This window comes from Ictidomys tridecemlineatus, chromosome 3 (genome assembly GCF_052094955.1).
Source record: "Ictidomys tridecemlineatus isolate mIctTri1 chromosome 3, mIctTri1.hap1, whole genome shotgun sequence".
Classification (NCBI taxonomy): Eukaryota; Metazoa; Chordata; class Mammalia; order Rodentia; family Sciuridae; genus Ictidomys; species Ictidomys tridecemlineatus.
In genome coordinates this window covers 209,352,456-209,371,963 of record NC_135479.1, presented here as the reverse complement: position 1 = coordinate 209,371,963, position 19,508 = coordinate 209,352,456, and the positions used below count along the sequence as shown (strand labels likewise).

The 19,508-nt window shown below is 36.9% G+C and overlaps 1 protein-coding gene across 14 annotated transcripts in view; it reads right to left on the bottom strand.

Annotated features, from left to right (window-relative positions):
• Positions 1 to 19,508, bottom strand: part of Ttc3 (tetratricopeptide repeat domain 3) — a 119,355-nt gene that overhangs the window by 21,519 nt on the left and 78,328 nt on the right. For 13 of the 14 annotated variants that reach the window (XR_013437028.1, XM_078044637.1, XM_078044640.1 and 10 more), the window contains 2 exons: positions 18,950 to 19,015; positions 13,514 to 13,663 (listed from right to left, as the gene is read on the bottom strand). Coding sequence is in view for 13 of the 14 variants with exons in the window: in XM_078044637.1 (XP_077900763.1) it covers positions 13,514 to 13,663; positions 18,950 to 19,015 (216 nt within the window). In the remaining variant the exon portion in view is untranslated. The remainder of the gene's footprint in view (positions 1 to 13,513; positions 13,664 to 18,949; positions 19,016 to 19,508) is intronic. The other variant, XM_078044630.1, reaches the window with a different exon arrangement.

Genomic DNA, 19,508 nt, shown 5'->3' with positions numbered 1-19,508 from the left:
GTTAGGTCATTTATTTACTGACTTTTTCTTCTTTCAAGGAATGAACTCCATGCAATGAACTTTCCTCTTAGCACTGTCTTCACAGTTTCCCAGAGATTTTGATACATTGTTATCTATGTTCTCATTCACCTCTAAGAAGTTTTTTAATCCTTTTTGATGTCTTTTGCAACCAATTGTTCATTCAATAGCATATTATTTAGTCTTCAGGTGTTGGAGTATCTTCTATTTTTTATTTTATCAATGATTTCTAATTTCATTCCATTATGATCTGATAGAATGTAGGGTAGTATCATTACATTTTTGTATTTGCTAAGAGTTGCTTTGTGGCATAATATATGATCTATTTTAGAAAAGGATCCATGTGCTGCTGAGAAGAAACTGTATTCACTCATTGATGGATGAAATATTCTATCTATGTCTAAGTTATCAATTATACTTTTGAGTTCTTTAGTTTCTTTGTTTAGCTTTTGTTTGAAAGATCTATCCAGTGGTGAAAGAAGTGTGTTAAAGTCACCCAGTATTATTGTGTTGTGGTCTATTTAACTGTTGAACTTGAGAAGAGTTTGATGAATGTATATGCTACACTGTTTGGGGAATATATATTTATTATTGCCATATCTTGTTGATGAAGTATGCTTCTCTCTTTTTTTTAATTGGTTGTTTAAAACATTACAAAGCTCATGACGTATCATCTTTCATACATTTGATTCAAGGGGGTTATGAACGCCCATTTTTACCCCAAATACAAATTGCAGAATCACATCGGTTACACATTCACGTTTTTACATAATGCCATATTAGTGACTGTTGTATTCTGCTACCTTTCCTATCCCCTACTATCCCCCCTCCCCTCCCCTCCCATCTTCCCTCTCTACCTCATCTGCTGTTGTTCAATTCTCTCCCTTGTTTCCCACCCCCTTTCCCCTCACAACCTCTTATATGTAATTTTGTGTAACATTGAGGGTCTCCTTCCATTTCCATACGATTTCCCTTCTCTCTGCCTTTCCCTCCCCCCACTTGTCTCTGTTTAATGTTAATCTTTTCCTCATGCTCTTCCTCCCTGTTCTGTTCTTAGTTGCTCTCCTTATATCAAAGAAGACATTTGGCATTTGTTTTTTAAGGATTGGCTAGCTTCCCTTAGCATAATGTGCTCTAATGCCATCCATTTCCCTCCAAATTCTATGATTTTGTCATTTTTTAGTGCTGTGTGATACTCCATTGTGTATAAATGCCACATTTTTTTTATCCATTCATCTATTGAAGGGCATCTAGGTTGGTTCCACAGTCTAACTATTGTGAATTGTGCTGCTATGGTCATTGATGTGGCAGTATCCCTACAGTACGCTCTTTTAAGATCCTCAGGGAATAGTCCGAGAAGGGCGATAGCTGGGTCAAATGGTGGTTCCATTCCCAGCTTTCCCAGGAATCTCCATACTGCTTTCCAAATTGGCCTCACCAATTTGCAGTCCCACCAGCAATGTACAAGTGTACCCTTTTCCCCACATCCTTGCCAGCACTTATTGTTGTTTGACTTCATAATGGCTGCCAATCTTACTGGAGTGAGATGGTATCTTAGGGTGGTTTTGATTTGCATTTCTCTGACTGCTAGAGATGGTGAGCATTTTTTCATGTACTTGTTGATTGATTGTGTGTCCTCCTCTGAGAAGTGTCTGTTCAGGTCCTTGGCCCATTTGTTGATTGGGTTATTTGTTATCTTATTGTTTAATTTTTTGAGTTCTTTGTATACTCTGGATATTAGGGCTCTATCTGAAGTGTGAGGAGTAAAAATTTTTTCCCATGATGTAGGCTCCCTATTTACCTCTCTTATTGTTTCTCTTGCTGAGAAAAAACTTTTTAGTTTAAGTAAGTCTCATTTGTTTATTCTTGTTATTAACTCTTGTGCTATGGGCGTCCTATTAAGGAATTTGGAGCCCGACCCCATAATATGTAGATCGGAGCCAACTTTTTCTTCTATCAGGTGCAGAGTCTCTGATTTGCTATCAAGCTCTTTGATCCATTTTGAGTTAACTTTTGTGCATGGTGAGAGAAAGGGGTTCAGCTTCATTTTGTTGCATGTGGATTTCCAGTTTTCCCAACACCATTTGTTGAAGATGCTATCCTTCCTCCACTGCATGCTTTTAGCCCCTTTATCAAATATAAGATAGTTGTAGTTTTGTGGATTAGTTTCTGTGTCCTCTATTCTGTACCATTGGTCCACCTGCCTGTTTTGATACCAGTACCATGCTGTTTTTGTTACTATTGCTCTGTAGTACAGTTTGAAATCTGGGATCGCTATACCTCCAGATTCACACTTCCTGCTTAGAATTGCTTTTGCTATTCTGGGTCTTTTGTTTTTCCATATGAATTTCATAATTGCTTTATCTATTTCTACAAGAAATGCCGTTGGGATTTTGATTGGCATCGCATTAAACCTGTAGAGAACTCTGGGTAATATTGCCATTTTGATGATGTTAGTTTGGCCGATCCATGAACAGGGTACATTTTCCCATCTTCTAAGATCTTCTTCTATCTCTCTCTTTAGGGTTCTGTAGTTTTCACTGTATAAATCTTTCACCTGTTTTGTTAGGTTGATTCCCAAGTATATTATTCTCTTTGAGGATATTGTGAATGGAGTGGTTTTCCTCATTTCCATTTCAGAAGATTTGTTGCTGATATACAGGAATGCCTTTGATTTATGCGTGTTGATTTTATATCCTGCCACTTTGCTGAATTCATTTGTTAACTCTAGCAGTTTCTTTGTAGACCCTTTTGGGTCTGTTAGATATATTATCATATCATCTGCAAATAGTGATAATTTAAGTTCTTCTTTTCCTATTTTTATGCCTTTAATTTCTTTTGTCTGTCTAATTGCTCTGGCTAGTATTTCAAGAACTAAATTGAATAGAAGTGGTGAGAGAGGGCATCCCTGTCTTGTTCCAGATTTTAGAGGGAATGCCTTCAGTTTTTCTCCATTTAGGATGATGCTAGCCTGAGGCTTAGCACATATAGCTTTTACAATGTTGAGGTAAGTTCCTGTTATCCCTAGTTTTTCTAGTGTTTTGAACATAAAGGGATGCTGTACTTTGTCGAATGCTTTTTCTGAATCTATCTAGATGATCATATGGTTCTTATCTTTAAGTCTATTGATGTGGTGAATAATTTACTGATTTCCGTATATTGAACCAGCCTTGCATCCCAGGGATGAATCCTACTTGATCATGGTGCACAATTTTTTTGATATACTTTTGTATTTGATTCACCAGGATTTTATTGAGAATTTTTGCATCTAAGTTCATCAGAGATATTGGTCTGTAGTTTTCTCTCTTTGAAGTGTCTTTGTCTGGTTTCAGGATCAGGGTGATGTTGGCCTCACAGAATGAATTTGGAAGAGCTCCTTCTTTTTCTATTTCTTGAAACAGCTTGAAAAGTATTGGTATTAATTCTTCTTTGAAGGTTTTGTAAAACTCCACTGTATACCCATCCGGTCCAGGGTTTTTCTTGGTTGGTAGTCTTTTGATGGCTTCTTCTATTTCTTCCTTTGTTATTGGTCTGTTTAAATTGTGTGTGTCTTCCTGACTCAATCTGGGCAGATCGTATGACTTAAGAAATTTATTGATATCTTCACTATCTTCTATTTTATTGCAATATAGGGTTTCAAAATACTTTCTAATTATTTTCTGTATTTCTGTAGTGTCTGTTGTGATATTGCCTTTTTCATCCCGTATGTTAGTAATTTGAGTTCTCTCTCCTCTTCGTCAGCATGGCTAAGGGTCTGTCGATCTTATTTATTTTTTCAAAGAACCAACTTTTAGTTTTATCAATTTTTTCAATTTTTTTTTGTTGTTTCAATTTCGTTGATTTCTGCTCTGATTTTAATTATTTATTGTCTTCTATTACATTTGCTATTGTTTTGTTCTTCCTTTTCTAGGGTTTTGAGGTGTAGTGTGATTTCATTTATTTGTTGGTTTTTTCTTTTTTTGAGGAATGAACTCCAGGAAATGAATTTCCCTCTTAAAACTGCTTTCATTGTGTCCCATAGCTTCTGGTATGTTGTGTCTGTATTGTCATTTATCTCTAAGAATTTTTTTATTTCCTCCTTTATGTCTTCTGTAACCCATTGATCATTCAGTAACATTGTTCATTTTCCAGGTGATGCAGGATTTTTCCTTCCTTTTTTATCATTGATTTCCAGTTTCATTCCATTATGATCAGATATTTGCATGGTATTATCTCCACGCCTTTATATTTACTAATAGTTGCCCTATGGCATAATATATGGTCTATCTTTGAGTAGGATCCATGTGCTGCTGAGAAGAACGTGTGTCCACTTGATGACGGTTGATATATTCTATATGTCGGTTAAGTCTAGGTTATTGATTGTGCTGTTGAGTTCTATAGTTTCTTTATTCAGCTTTTGTCTAGAGGATCTGTCTAATGGCGAGAGTGGTGTGTTGAAGTCACCCATAATTATTGTGTTGTGGTCTATTTGACTCTTGAACTTGAGGAGAGTTTGTTTTATGAACGTTGCAGCACCATTGTTTGGTGCATACAAATTGACAATTGTTATGTCTTGTTGGTGGATGGTTCCTTTTAACAGTATATAGTGTCCTTCTTTATCCCTTTTGATTAACTTAGGTTTGAAGTTGATTTTATTCTATATGAGTATGGCCACTCCTGCTTGCTTCCGAGGGCCATGTGAGTGGTATGATTTTTCCCAACCTTTTACCTTCAGCCTGTGTATGTCTTTTCCTATCATATGAGTCTCCTGAAGGCAAAATATTGTTGGATTTGTTTTTTTAATCCAGATTACTAGCCTATGTCTCTTGATTGGTGAATTTAGGCCATTAACATTTAAGGTTAAAATTGAAATATGGTTTGTACTTCCAGTCATGTTTATTTATTTATTTATTTTAGTTTGGCTAGTTTTTCCTCTTTGGTTATTTTTCTCCCCCTTTACTGAGATACCTCCCACTGTTAGTTTTTGGCGTTATTTTTCAATTCCTCTTCTTGTAGTATTTTGCTCAAAATGCTTTACAGTGCTGGTTTTATGGCTGCGAATTCTTTTAGCTTTTGTTTATCGTGAAATATTTTAATTTCATTGTCAAATCTGGAGCTTAATTTTGCTGGATACAGTATTCTTGGTTGGAATCCATTATTTTTCAGCGTTTGAAATACGTTGTTCCAGGATCTTCTCGCTTTCAAAGTCTGTGATAAAAAATCAGTCTTTAACCTAGTTGGTTTACCCCTGAATGTAATCTGCCTCCTTTTTCTCATAGCTTTTAACATTCTCTCCTTGTTCTGTATGTTGGCTACCTTCATAATTGTATGTCTTGGAGTTGGTCTATTACGGTTTTAAATGTTTGGGGTCCTGTAGGCTTCCAGGATTTGGCAATCCATTCCATCTTTCATCTCTGGGAAGTTTTCTAGGATTATTTCATTTAATAGGTTGTCCATTCCTTTGGTTTGAACCTCTGTACCTTCTTCTATCCCAATGACTCTCAGGTTTGGTTTTTTTATGACATCCCATATCTCTTGAATAGATTGCTCTGAGATTTAAGCATCCTTTCTGTGTTGACTATATTCTTTTCAAGTTGATAAACTTTGTCTTCATTATCTGATATTCTGACTTCTACTTGATCTAGTCTATTTGTAATATTCTCGTTTGAGTTTTTAATTTGGTTTATGGTTTCCTGCATTTCTAGAATTACTGTTTGATTTTTTAAAAAAAATCTCTATCTCCTGGTAAAGCTCATTCTTTGCCATTTGAATTTGTTTAATTCACTTTCAAAATATACTTTCATTGCTTGGACTTGCTGTCCCATGTCTTCTCTAACATTCCGTTCCATCTGAGTTAGGTATGCCTTGAGTTCTTTCCCTGTCCATGTTTCTGATGCTTCTAGGTCCTCCTGTAGATTTACGTTGTCCTGCATTGTTTGTAATCCTTTTTTCCCTTGTTTTTTCATGTTGTTCACGTTACTTTTCAACTCTGTTTGACTGCTGTGTTTCTGCTCTCTCCTATAAATTTGTTTTGATTTTGCATATCTCTGTTCTCTCTCCTATGTGCTGGTAGACTATGCCTCGAAATGTTGGGCTTTATTGTACTTTAAAGCTGATTCATTCAATTCATAAAAGGCTTCTGGATTCTGTATGCATGTTGTGATTTGTTGTTTGTTCTTAGGACTTTATGTTTAGGTTAGGTGCTATGATGGTATGAGGGTTAGTATGTCTTAGCTACTTTAGAAGATTGCTCTACTGAAGGGGGATACTAACAGGCGATTGGATCAGGGTGTTGGTAGTAGCTAGGTATTTAGGAGCCCTATAGACAGCCCCGAAACATTCACCTATTTGCATTTAGACAATTACACGTAATGGAAGACATAATGCTTGGGATGAACGTTGCGGGTAGGGGAAGGAAGGTGCTCTTAAAAAGAAAGAAGGAGAGAGAGAGAGAGATTAGAGGAGAATGGAAAGAACAATAAAACTTGAAACAGGAAAGAAAGAAAGAAGGAAAAGGGGAGAAAAGAACAAAGAGAGAAAAAAAAGAGAAGAAAAAAAAATTGAAGTCATAGAGATCCATTTTCTTCTCTTCTAGTAGGCAGAGCTGTTCCATCCGCGCCAAGCTTCTGCCCTTTACGTGCCGATAGCAATCCCTGTAAGGCGGCTCCTGAGAGTCTCTCAGTCCTGTTAGTCCAGAGTCGTTTCACTTCTCCGGCCCATCCCCCCCTTCCTCCTGCCAGCCAGCCAGCCAGGTCCTGTTCACCGGAGGCGGTTCCCCAAAGAACCGGTTACACTTGCAGCCCCACCGTGTGTCTATTTCCCGAACGACTGAGCGCTCTCTCCGTCATTCATCTAAGCCCCAGTGCTGTGGTGCGGTGATCTGGGGACCAATAGTTTTAATTTTTCTGGACCCCTTCGGTCGGCATGCCCCTGGAAACTGGCGTCTAAGACCTTGGGTGTTGCCGCTGGTGGTAAGGGGAGTTGGGGATAGGGAATCCCCTTTGCTTCCCTACAGACATGCCCCCAGGGAGATTCCCAAGGTTTCCTGGCTGCTTGTATCTAGAGGGGATTGGAGTCACATATCTGCTAAAGTGGATTCCGCTGGGAAGGAATTCCATGGGCCAAACTCCGGTGACGTCATCTCTCTGCTATGGTGGGCTCCAGGCTCCTTGCCGGAGTGTCTGAAGGGAGGGGTGGGACTGGTCTGTCTCTGGTTGGTTTCAGCTCCCGGTTCGCTACTTCATGAAGGCCTGGCTAGAGATCTCTTCCTAGAGTCCCCGCGCTGCACCTTGGCATCTTGCCACGTGGTTGCTGGTGGGCGGGCAGTCTCTAGCTGCCCAGGCGCTGGGGCTGCGGGTCGAGGGCGGTTACCGAGTCTTGTCGCACGGGTAGCAGCTGGCGGGTCTGGACCTCTGCGATGCGCTGTGTGGCGGAGATTCACTCGTCTGGGGCAAACTGTCACTTCCAAAAATCCTACCAATTGCCAGCAGGTCTCTCTTCAGTGGAATTTCGCCAGGAGCCTCTCAACCAGTAGAATCCAAGCGTATCGATGTGTTTCTCTGACCCCGTTACTGTGGAAGTATTGAAAGCGCTGCCTCTCCGCCCGCTGCCATTTTGGATCTCCCGATGTATGCCTCTCTTAAGTAGTATGAAATGTCCTTCTATATCACTTTTGATTAAATTTGGCTTAAAGTCTGCTTTATTTGATATGATAAAAAACAAATAAATAAAATAGAGCCTGGAAACCCCTGTTTGTTTCTGAAGTCCTTGTGAGTGGTAAGTTTTTTTTCCCAATTTTTGCCTTCAGTCTGTGGGTGTCTTTTCCTATGAGATGAGTCTCTTGAAGGGAACATATTGTTGGGTCTTTTTTTTTTTTTTTAATCCAATATGCCAGTCCTTGTCTTTTGATTGGTGAGTTTAGGCCATTAACATTCAGGAAGACATGATTTGTTTTCCCAGTCATTTTTATTTTTGGTATTTAACTTGACTTGGTTCCTCCTTTGACTGGTTTTCCCTTTAGTGTAATACCTCCCTTTGCTGATTTTCACTGTTTTTTTTTAATATTTATTTTTCAGTTGTATTGGACACAATACTTTATTTATTTTTTATGTGGTGCTGAGGATCAAATCCAGGACTTTGCACTTGCGAGGTGAGCGCTCTACTGCTGAGCCATAACGCCAGCCCATCACTGTGGTTTTTCATTTCCTCCTCATGGACTATTCTGCCAAGGATGTTCTGTAGAGCAGGCTTTCAGGTTATAAATTCTTTTAACTTTTGTTTATCATGGAAGGTTTTTATTTCGTCATCAAATCTATAGCTTAATTTTGCTGGTTATACAATTCTTGGTTGGCATCCATTTTCTTTCAGAGCTTGGTATATGTTGTTCCAGGATGTTCTGGCTTTCAGGGTCTGAGTTGAAAAAGTTGGCAGAGACCCTAATTGGTTTCCCCCTATATGTAATCTGATTCTTTTATCTTGTGGCTTTTAAAATTCTCTCCTTATTCTATATGCTAGGCCTTTTCATTATAATGTAACTTGGTGTGAATCTATTGAGATTTTGTCCATTTGGTGCCCTGTAAGCCTCTTTTATTTGATTGTCTAATTCATTCTTCATGTTTGAAAATTTTTCTGATATCATTTCACTGAATAGATTGTTCATACCTTTGTAACTCTATGTTTTCTTCGATCCCAATAATTCTTAAACTTTTTTCTTTTAGAATTTTTTTAGATGTAGATGGATACAATATCTCTATTTTACTAATTTGTTTTTTATCTGGTGCTGAGGATCGAACGCAGTGCCTCACACATGTTAGGCAAGTGCTCTGCCACTGAGCCGCAGCCCCAGTCCAGCCCTTAAATTTGGCCTTTTGATGTTATCCCATAATTCTTGAATATTCTGCTCATGGTTTCTTATAATCTTCCCCGTGTGGTCAACATTCTTTTCAAGATTATATATTTTGTCTTCATCATCTTGAGGTTCCGTCTTCCAAGAGTTCTCATCTGTAGGTGGTGCTTTCTACTGAGTTTTTAATTTGGTTTATTGTTTCTTTCATTTCAAGGATTTCTGTTTGGGTTTTTTTCAGGACCAGTATCTCCTTATTAAAGTAATCTTTTGCTTTCTGTATTTGCTTATGTAGCTCTACATTGAAATGATGTTTTGCTGCCTGTATTTGTTCTCTTATATCATCCTTTAATTCATAGAACATTTAAATTCTGTACATCCAAACTCCTTCTCTGTCATTTCTTCTGTTGTGCTGGCCATGGATTCTAATGATGTAGTATCTTGGTTTGTTTGGGGCACTTTCTTCCCTTGTTTTTTCATGTTGTTCTTGTGTCTTCCCTTATTGCACTGCGGTCCAAGGCATATATTTACCCTATAAGCTTACAGTGTCCCTGCAGCATTCCAATACCTATCTTTGATATTGCTTCTAAGCCCCAGCCGGTGTTCCAAGCTGGGGGTTATCCCAACTAAAGATGGCAATGAAGATGTCCCAAGATGGAAGTGGTTGCTTTTGCTATAGGGTGTCTGGTCAGGTGGGGTCGGGCAGTGGTGGTGTGTGGCCTGTTCAGAGATACAGCTGTGTGACATACAGTGTTGTGGCTGAGGGCTGTGCGGTGCCCCTAGGTACAAGCAACTGTGTGTAGGGGAGTATGGCAGTGGTTGCAATGTCCCAAGATGGAGGTGACTGGGGAAGCCCCACACTGGTACACTATGGTCCACAAAGCAGTGGTGGCCAGAGTTTCTGTGCATGGGCAGCAGCCAGGTGTCCTGCATGGAAACCATGGCCAGGATTACTGCGAGGGAGTAGCTGTTGGGGTCCTCTAATCACTCGCAGAGAAAAAGTATTCCAAGTCACTGAGCAACACAGAATAAGCCTCCTTCTAGCCTGCCATCTTGGATCCTTCTCTGGCTTTTTATTAAAGGTGTTTGGGTTGGCTGTGTGATAAAGAGAAATGAAAAGGTCTTCTGAGGTGATGTGAGTTCCTTTCCCCCTGGAGGGTCAGATTCAATGCCAACTGACACATAGCCCTTTTTGCCAGTTTCTTCTGCAGGTGCTACTTTTTGAAACATCTGAACTTACAAATGTTCTAAAAGTTTTTTGTCCTTTTTGAAGCATCATCCATTCAATGGCAGTGAAGGATCTGGGTATGACATGTGCTCGTAAATACAGGGCACAGATAAATAAAAAAATCTCTTAAGAAAGAGAATATGAATCAGAGCACTATTAAAAGAAATAGCTAAAAGCAACATGTTAAATATTTCCCAGCTTGAAATCCCACTATTATCAATGGTTGCTTAATGAAATCCTGACTTCATATTTGCTCTAGGGGAACATTTGATGTTTTACTTCCTGTCAGGTTCCCTACAGCTTGAATTTCCTCCTTAGGCTCAGAACATATCTAAGACACTAGGCCTTCTTCCTTAGGAAGGACGTTGAATCCTAAAGTCATCACATACAGACTTCATGGGAAATAATGGCCCTGGAGTCAGAAGTGATAGTGACTTAGAAGCATTTCTCCATCTTTAGCCTTAGATATGCAATTTCAACTTCTTGGGAAGCAGATTTGCTGGTTGGTCTGTTGCAAGCCATCCATGGGCTGTGTGAGCTATGTGCATTTGAGCATATGAGAGAACTGGTCTGGCTTTACGTCCTTTAGGGGCTGTGTGACACATGTGTGTCTTTTTTCTCACACTGCCTGTGATCCCACACAGCACCTGAGATGGGTGTGACTTGCCAAGATGTCAATCTGTTGACCACAAGACACCATCAACCAAGACTCCACTCTTTAAAACCCAATTCCTTGCCTTATTTAGGTGAAACTTTCTATTGAATGTCCTTACCCGATAAATAGCCTTCCAAGTGTGGGAGCTGACAACTGAAGTCTCAGAGCTATCCCTGACTCCCCAAAAAGGTATTTCTGTGTTTGTATGGTTTTTTAGTTGCTAACTCGGCCAGCTGGCTACATTGGTTAAGTTCCTTTTTAAGACTTGAGTCCTAACTAGAGGGAAGGTGATTTAGACAGCTGTGAAACACACAGCCTACTGTTCCTAGGTGGCATTGGTACAACAACAGTTCAGTAATGCTCTCCAAATTTTGGAGACAAGTCCTGCCCACATTTTCCTTGCTAAAACCTTCTGATCCTGAATTTGTCAAGGCATTACTGTGACAGTAACTCCCCCAAATCTACTGTATTTACAAAATCTTGTAGTCTACATGGTTCAATTCTACTCTCTAGACTGATGTTGATTTGCCTGCCTTACTGTTGGCAGCCTGGCCAACTTTGTTTCTTGCCTATCTTGTTTTTCCACTCTGAGCCACTGATCTCACCGTGGATCTAAACTCTTTGGCTGGGAGATTATGTGCAAAACAAGGTTATGCTGGAGCATGAGGACCTACTTGGCAACAAGTATTTAAGGGAGATCAGATAACAAAAGCCACAAAGTATTGCACCTACATGTATGCATGTACACACACACACACACCTCAGCCAATAAAAATACTACCCAGGCTCATGTTTGTACTAACCACCCATTAATGACATAGCTGTCTTATGTTTAATAAAGAAATACCATGGCTAAATTCTATCTGCTTTTGTGTAGATACCAACCAAAAAAAATCAGGTTAGCAATTTATCCTGACAGGAAATAGGTACATTTGGTAATCATAATTACCTTACAAGCCTATAATCTGAGGTACTAAATAATTGCCCTTTTTAAAAAAAGACTAACTTTAGTACAGCCACATGACAGCAGATCCAAGGCTGTACCAAGTTAAAAAGCACAAGAGCCAGAGCCCAGCAGTCATAGCTGCCACTCCAAAACAGCCTTCTTCCCTGGAAGCTTTCTGTCCCATGAGCTTCCTGATCAACCATACAAACAACAGAGCCCTGGGTGGGAGGGTGGAGAATTTAAGTTCAGTAGCTTAAGACAATAGGGAGGTGGGGGGTGGAGATAGAAAAAAGACAGACAGTGGAATCAATCTGACATAATTTTCCTATGTACATATATAAAAATATCACAGTGAATCCCAACATCATGTACATCCTCAAGAATCCAACTAGAATAAGATATATTTCATGCTTGTTTAATGATATCAAAATGGATTCTACTGTCATAGCAAGCACCTAGTTAGACTACCAGTTTATAAAATTGGAAAAGCCTCTGCCAGAAAAAAATAGTTTCATTCATTAAACACCCACCCTTACATAAGTGTTCATTTCCCCAAATCTGCCTTATTACTCACACAGGTGGCCACAGACATTCACACTGATTTACTGAATCTGCCTGAGGCAATATAAAAAATATTTAATTCTGTTACACCTTCCAACTGGTTTACTCAGACTTGTGTTCTGGGTGTCACATGCTAGACAGGACTTTTTTTTTTTCCCTTCCCCAACCAGACAATTAAGCAGAAAGTGTCTGCATCTAACTCTTCCCATCCTTGGAATCTCCTTAGTCCTGTCCTGAGTGCAAACAGTTCTTGGGAAATATTATGGTAGTTACTTTTACAAACTAACCCTTTCTTCTGTGTATTCTTAAATCTCAACAAATGAGTTTCTTGATTAAATGTCCCACTAAGCTGATTTTCACTATTTTATGTGTTATTTTAGCTGGTAATCCAGACTTCTGAAACAAATTCTTCCCTTCTTAAATAATTAATCTCCTTCTGTTTCTGAACAGAAGATAGTTGTTTTTAAAAAGTAACAAACCAAAAGGAAAAAAAAAGTAATTTACCAATGTTCCTCACATCTATAATTCCACTGTCCCACAAATTGTAATCTGGCCTTTCCCCTAATTAGTATTATTCCACTAGCCTCTTACTGATGGTCAATCTCAACTACCACAATAAATACCAGTATAGTCAAATAAGATACTTTAGATGAGAAGTTCTAACATCTCCAAGGCTCCCCATGAGTTTTGTCACGTGTCCTTGGAAATAGATGAAGATGATGGTAATAACAGCAATAGTGATAATAGTGGCAGGTAATACTTACTGAGTCCTTACTTTGTACCAGCCAGTTTTAAGTACTTTACAAGTGTTAATCTAAACCCATGAAATGGAGCAATTATTACCCGAATTTTTCACAAGGGCCCAGACAAGTTAAGCCATGTGCAGACTAGAACTATTTGAATAAAAACAGTCTGGAGCTAAGCCCTGGAGCCAGACTGACAGCTCACACTTGGAAGCTCTGATACAGAGGCACAGGCAGAAATATAACTTGGAACTTAGTCACCTTGAGAGAGATTTTTACTTAACCAGGTAAACTGAATTATGGATAAACGAAAGCTAATGTTTACAGCCCTTTTCTCAAAACCAGATTGCAAAGGTTTTATAGCACTGCAAGGTACACTGTCACTTGAATATGCAGTACAGAAATTTGAAAGAGACTGTTCTAAGAAAGAGTCCTCTCTGTTTAGCCAACGGTGTGGTTCAGCTAATGGGAGGCTCATAAGCACAGTTATATGTTCCCAGTTATGTCACATGCAATTAAGGAGGGCTTCAGACAGGATTACCTTGTTTTCTTCTAAGTTCCTTTTCAACTTTTCTTCCAGGTCTCTGGTCTCTTCTGAGCTGTTGAGTTTTATCTGCTCATAATTTTCACATGCTTCCTTAAGCTGCTCTTGTAATACTTGGTATTCCTTTTCAATCTGTGAAATATCCCCCTAAAATTAAAAATCATTTAAAATGGCTACTTATGAACTTGTTCTGAATTATCTTTCAAAATAAACAAAAGAGAATAAAAGGAAGAGGAGAATTTACAAGGAAAATGTCACAATTCAGGAATTTAAAACCTCTAAACTTTGCTTAGTAGAGCCAGCTCTTAAAATATAATTAGTCATGTTACTGGAATTCATAATGAAACTTTTCAATCTGTACTATAATTGGTTGTGAATATTTGCTTGTTTTAGAAAGGTTCAGTATTAGAACAAGTTTCATTTGAATTTTACTGTATGATTAACATCACGAACTATTTAGCAGGTTTTAAAAGGTGATCATATATATGAATAGAACATAACCTAACTTTGGTCCTACTTTTACATGTTTCAAATGCACAGTTGCTGGTTATTTCAAAAAGATAAATTGTTATCAAAATTGTTTCTAGCTATCTGTCTCATGGACCAGCTTCAAAACAAAAACCAAAACCCAGAAATCATACTACAATAAACATTTCTATGTAAGGCTTTTTTTTAAAACAATGTTTTTGTGTCAATTTTTTTTTATTGAGGTACAATTAACATACAGTAAGATTTGCCAATTTTTTGTGTGTGCATGTGGTGCTGGGCATCGAACCCATGGCCTTGTACATGCAAGGCAAGCACTCTACCAATTGAGCTATATCCCCAGCCCCTATTATGTAAAGCTTTTTAAAAACCTCTTATACACCTAGGGCTGCTGGTGATTATACACTTCTATTATAAGAATATCTGCTGGATGCTCAAAACTTCTCCCAGCTGCAGGAGACTGCCCTCCTGTGACAGCTAGGTTTCAGAGATCTATCTCAAAGGCACAAAACTGGGCCATCTTCGACATTTCCTTTATCTCCCCACAATACCTGAGCATCTTCCAAGTGTAAAAAGGCAGGGAATCAAGTATTTATAATTTTGTGATTTATCAGAGAACTGTTATCTATAACACCTGCCAGTCCACACTTTGAAAAGCCCCATTTATGTCTGTACAGATTGAGAGTTTAGCACTATGAACAGACTTGATGTTTAATTAACAGATTAAATGTTCAACCTTGCAACCCACAAGCAAGATTTTATAGTTTAAGATCTTACTTATCTCTATTTTCATTCTCAATTTGTCAAAAGGATCCCAATCGATAGCAATCTAGTGCTATGAATTAAATTTATATGCCCCCATATCATCACAGAGTAGGTAAGAAATTAAGTGCCACCTCTACATTATTACATTTAAACTTTGAAATACATTATTTTTGCCTTTAATCAGAAAAACAAAGATTAGGGATGTGTGCCAACTTCTCAAGGTCTGAGAAGAAAGCAGAAGCCCTGGGATTCAAATGCAAGTCTGATTGAGAAACCATCAATCAGCTAGGTTAGTGTCATGGTCCAGAAACTAAGAACTAACTTAAGAAGGCACGTGTGAATATCCCAACACTGACTCATCAAATAACAGAATCTACTTGGTTTAGCATTAAGTGCAACATAAAAATTCAACACCAGTCCCTCTACTCATATATATACTATATAGGCAAAAATATTCACTATAGCATTATTTATAAGCATGAAAAGCTGATATAATCTAAATGTTCAATAATAAGAAATCAGTCAAATAAATTATCATACATTCATATAATGGAATACCAAATATCGGTTTAAAATGACAGTATACATCTAAGATTATCAACTTGTCTGTTTACTAAAAATCTGTAAACATTAATAAAAGATTACAAAATTTCAAATGTAATTTATATGTGGTGATCCATCTTTTAAAAAATGCTGCTTAATTATATGCAAATGTTCAAGTAAGGCCTGAAAGACTATACATCAAAATATTAATGTGAGATAAATGTAGATGATTTTAACTTCTTTTTAATAATTTTCAATAATATTCATTTAAAAATACTTAGAGGTTCTATATTACTTTTATAAATGGCTAAAACTATAAAGCCTTTTATTCAAATAGTGGCAAGCCACACAAACTTCTAACATTACTTCTTCCTATTTAACTATATATTGGGTTTTGTAAATCATTTAACTATCAGTAATTATAGAACTGCCTAATTGTTAAATGACAGCATAATATTTCACTATATAGGGGCTGGGGATATAGCTCAGTTAGTAGAATGCTTGCCTCTCATGCACAAGGCCATGGAGTCAATCCCCAACAGCTAAATAAATAAATAAATAAATAAGCAAGCAAGCAAGCAAGCAATGGAATACTGAGATAAAAAAAATTTTTTTCACTATGTAGATTTATCATAATTTAGTCTACTACTAATATATGTTTGAATTGTATTCATTTCTTTTTTTTTTAAAGAGAGAGTGAGAGAGGAGAGAGAGAGAGAGAGAGAGAGAGAGAGAGAGAGAGAGAGAGAGAGAGAGAGAATTTTTAATATTTATTTTTTAGTTCTCGGTGGACACAACATCTTTGTTGGTATGTGGTGCTGAGGATCGAACCCGGGCCGCACGCATGCCAGGCAAGCGCGCTACCACTTGAGCCACATCCCCAGCCCCTGTATTCATTTCTTGCTGGTTCAAATACAGACAAAACAAATATACAAATATCCTTGCTCATTGGTCTCTACATACAAATATGCGTTCAGACAAATTACACATTGCCTTTCCCAGATATTTTCATTTTATTATCATCTAATAACACATAAATGAATACTTTTCTTATTTCATGTGTGGTTATTTTTTAATGTCTAAAAATCATCTCTCTATTTTTTACTATGGTTTATCTATTTAATTCCTTTACCATTTTTGTGATAGGTTGGTAATCTTTTACTTATTTATAGAAACTTTACATGTTAACGAAATCAGTTCTCTATCTGTACTAGTTTCAGATAATTTTCCAGGTTTGTCATCTGTTTTCACATCCTGTGCATATAATATTTGTTCTTTTTTTAAAAATATTTTTTAGTTGCTGGTGGACCTTTATTTTCTTTAATTATTTATATGTGGTGCTGAGAATCAAACCCAGTGCCTCTAGGCAAGCACTCTACAAATGAACCACAACCTCAATCCTACACTTGTTCATATATATATATATATATATATATATATATATAGAGAGAGAGAGAGAGAGAGAGAGAGATGCTGTGCACACATACATCCACATTATGTATGTATATGTATAATACAACACACAAAAGTCGATGTTTATAATCTTATGAAAACATTTTCCCAGGTATTTTTATGGGTTCATTTCTTTATTTGTAAGTCTTTGATATGCCTGGAAATAATTTTGGTATAAGGAAGGAGGTAGAAATTTAAGATAATGGATTTCCATTTCACTTAACATTATGTATTTAATAATCTACTTTTGGCTCACTGCTAATTTACCATCTTTATTATAGTTTAAATTTCTATATTATTCTACTCTTATTAGTCTCTCATCTAATGACCTAGTTATGTGATGTTAAGATTTTTTGAAATCTAGCACAATTCCCCTTCTTATAATTTCTTTTCCTTGGTCATTCCTTTTTTTTTTTTTTATATTTAGTTTTTAGTTGTAACTGGACACAATATCTTTATTTTATTTATTTATTTTTATGTGGTGCTGAGGATCGAATGCAGGGCCTCTCATGTGCTAGACGAGCACTCTGCCACTGAGCTACAACCCCAGCCCCTTCTTGATATTCATTTTTCCATACAGGAACTTTTTAATCAATTTTTCTAGTTCCAAATAAATACTGTGCAGTAGCCAGCCGCCAGACTCCAAGTTTAGGTCCTAGTATCTTAGCCTCTTGGTATTCACACCCTGAGACAAACCTTTCCTACCAGGTATAAGGGGCCTATGAGTTGGGTCTTTGTGACTGACAGAATACAGGGGAAACGATTAAGTATGACTTCTTAAAGTAAGTCATAAAAGCTATTGCACTATATTGAGGTCTGCAAGGTAAGGAAATGAAGGCTCCTATCAACTGCCAGCACCAACTTGCCAACCATGCGAGACAGACATCTTGGAACTGGAATCTCAAGCCCTATTTACTCCTGCAGATAACTAAGCCCTCCCTAGTCCAAATCTCTACTGTAACCTCATGAAGATCTGCAGATCTACCCAGCTAATCTGCTCCTGAGTTCCTAACAAAGAGAAACTGTAAGATAATGTTTTAAGCCACTAGATTTTGAAGTAATTTGTTATATTACAATAGATAACCAATACACTTTGTTCATGTGTATCAGAATTGTGTTAATTTCAAATCTCTGTTACAATAGGTCTTCCCATCCAAGTGTACAGAATACTATTTCATTTACATCTTCTGTGTATCTCTCAGTAGCATTTTAAAGATTTCTTTAAACATATAAGTTTATCATTTTGTTATTAAAATGGAATATTTTTTTCTAATATACATCCTAACAGGTTGTTGTTAGTACACACACAAGTACTTATTTTGTATTCAGTCACCTTTCTGAATTCTTTTAATTTGGTATAGATTTTCAGTTATCATTTTGAATTTCCAGGTATACAACCTTAGCCTCTATAATTAATGATACTTACACTTCCTCTTTTATATCTTATTTCTTTCTCAGATCTAATTTTGTTAGTATCTTAGGGTAATAATAAATACTAATGAGAATGTTTTGCCTTTAAACAAGATGATGGCTTTTAGCTTAAGAGAAAAAATACTAATGCTAAGAAATACTTGATTCCCATTTTATTAAAACTTTTGGTCAAAAAAAAGTCTGGGACTTGAATTTTATCCAATACCTTTTCAGCCAAAAGTTGATCAAGTAACTTTTGTTCTTTGACATTTTAAAAAATATTTCTAGTTGTAGATGGATACAATATCTTTATTTAATTTTTTGTGGTGCTGAGGATCAAACCCAGTGCCTCACACATGCTAGGCAAGTGCTCCACCATGGGCTATACCCCAGACTTCCTTTGAAATTTTAACAAAGTATATTACATTAATGGGTTTTTCTAACTGAAACATTCTTAAAATGATAAAGGCCTTTATAATATATTTACATATCATTCAAGCTTATTTATTATGAATTAATACATGCTCATTATACCAGTTAAAACAATAAAGCCATTATACTTACAAATAAATGACAGGAAAAAACTTAGCTTTTCCTTTGCTTGCTCTTCTCATATTTCAACAATATAAGCAACTTAATTTTTTTTTATTATATCCTAAAGTTTATTCCAGAACTGTATAAAATTAGCTAACTCTAAAGTAGTTGTAATTCATCATCCCATCTAGATAAATTAATGAAAATCAAATCTTTAAACAGTTTAATACAATTTTGACTCACCTGTTGTATCTCAAAAGGATCATATGGCTCAGTGTTGACTTCTTGGTTTGTTATGTTCCAAGACACCTATGTTGCAAAATAAACAAATTTAATTTACCTCAATTGATATGGTAAAACAAATTTGCCATGTAATAACATTTTAAAACACACCCACAATTTTTCAAGGTTTTGGGTCCCCTTACCAATTAAGGTTATGTTTCATAAAATTAGTATAACTGAAAATGTCAGTTCATTACTCTTGTTTTTAAGTATTTTATTTGTAGATGGACACAATACAATGCCTTTATTTTTATGTGGTGCTGAGAATCGAACCCAGGTCCTGCCCATGCTAGGAAAGCGCTCTACTGCTGAGCCACAATCCCAGCCCCAAGTTCATTCCTCTTCATTATTATTTTTTTCAAAGTTCCCTAGAAAATTGAAAACTTCAGAAGAGGTGCAATTTGATAAGGATTTAATGTATTCACACCTTAGAAAGGAACACTGATTTATTTTCATGCTTGTTAGATAGGAATACTTAATTCCTCATTTCTCTCCACCTGATTTTTTTTCCCCTCTCTTT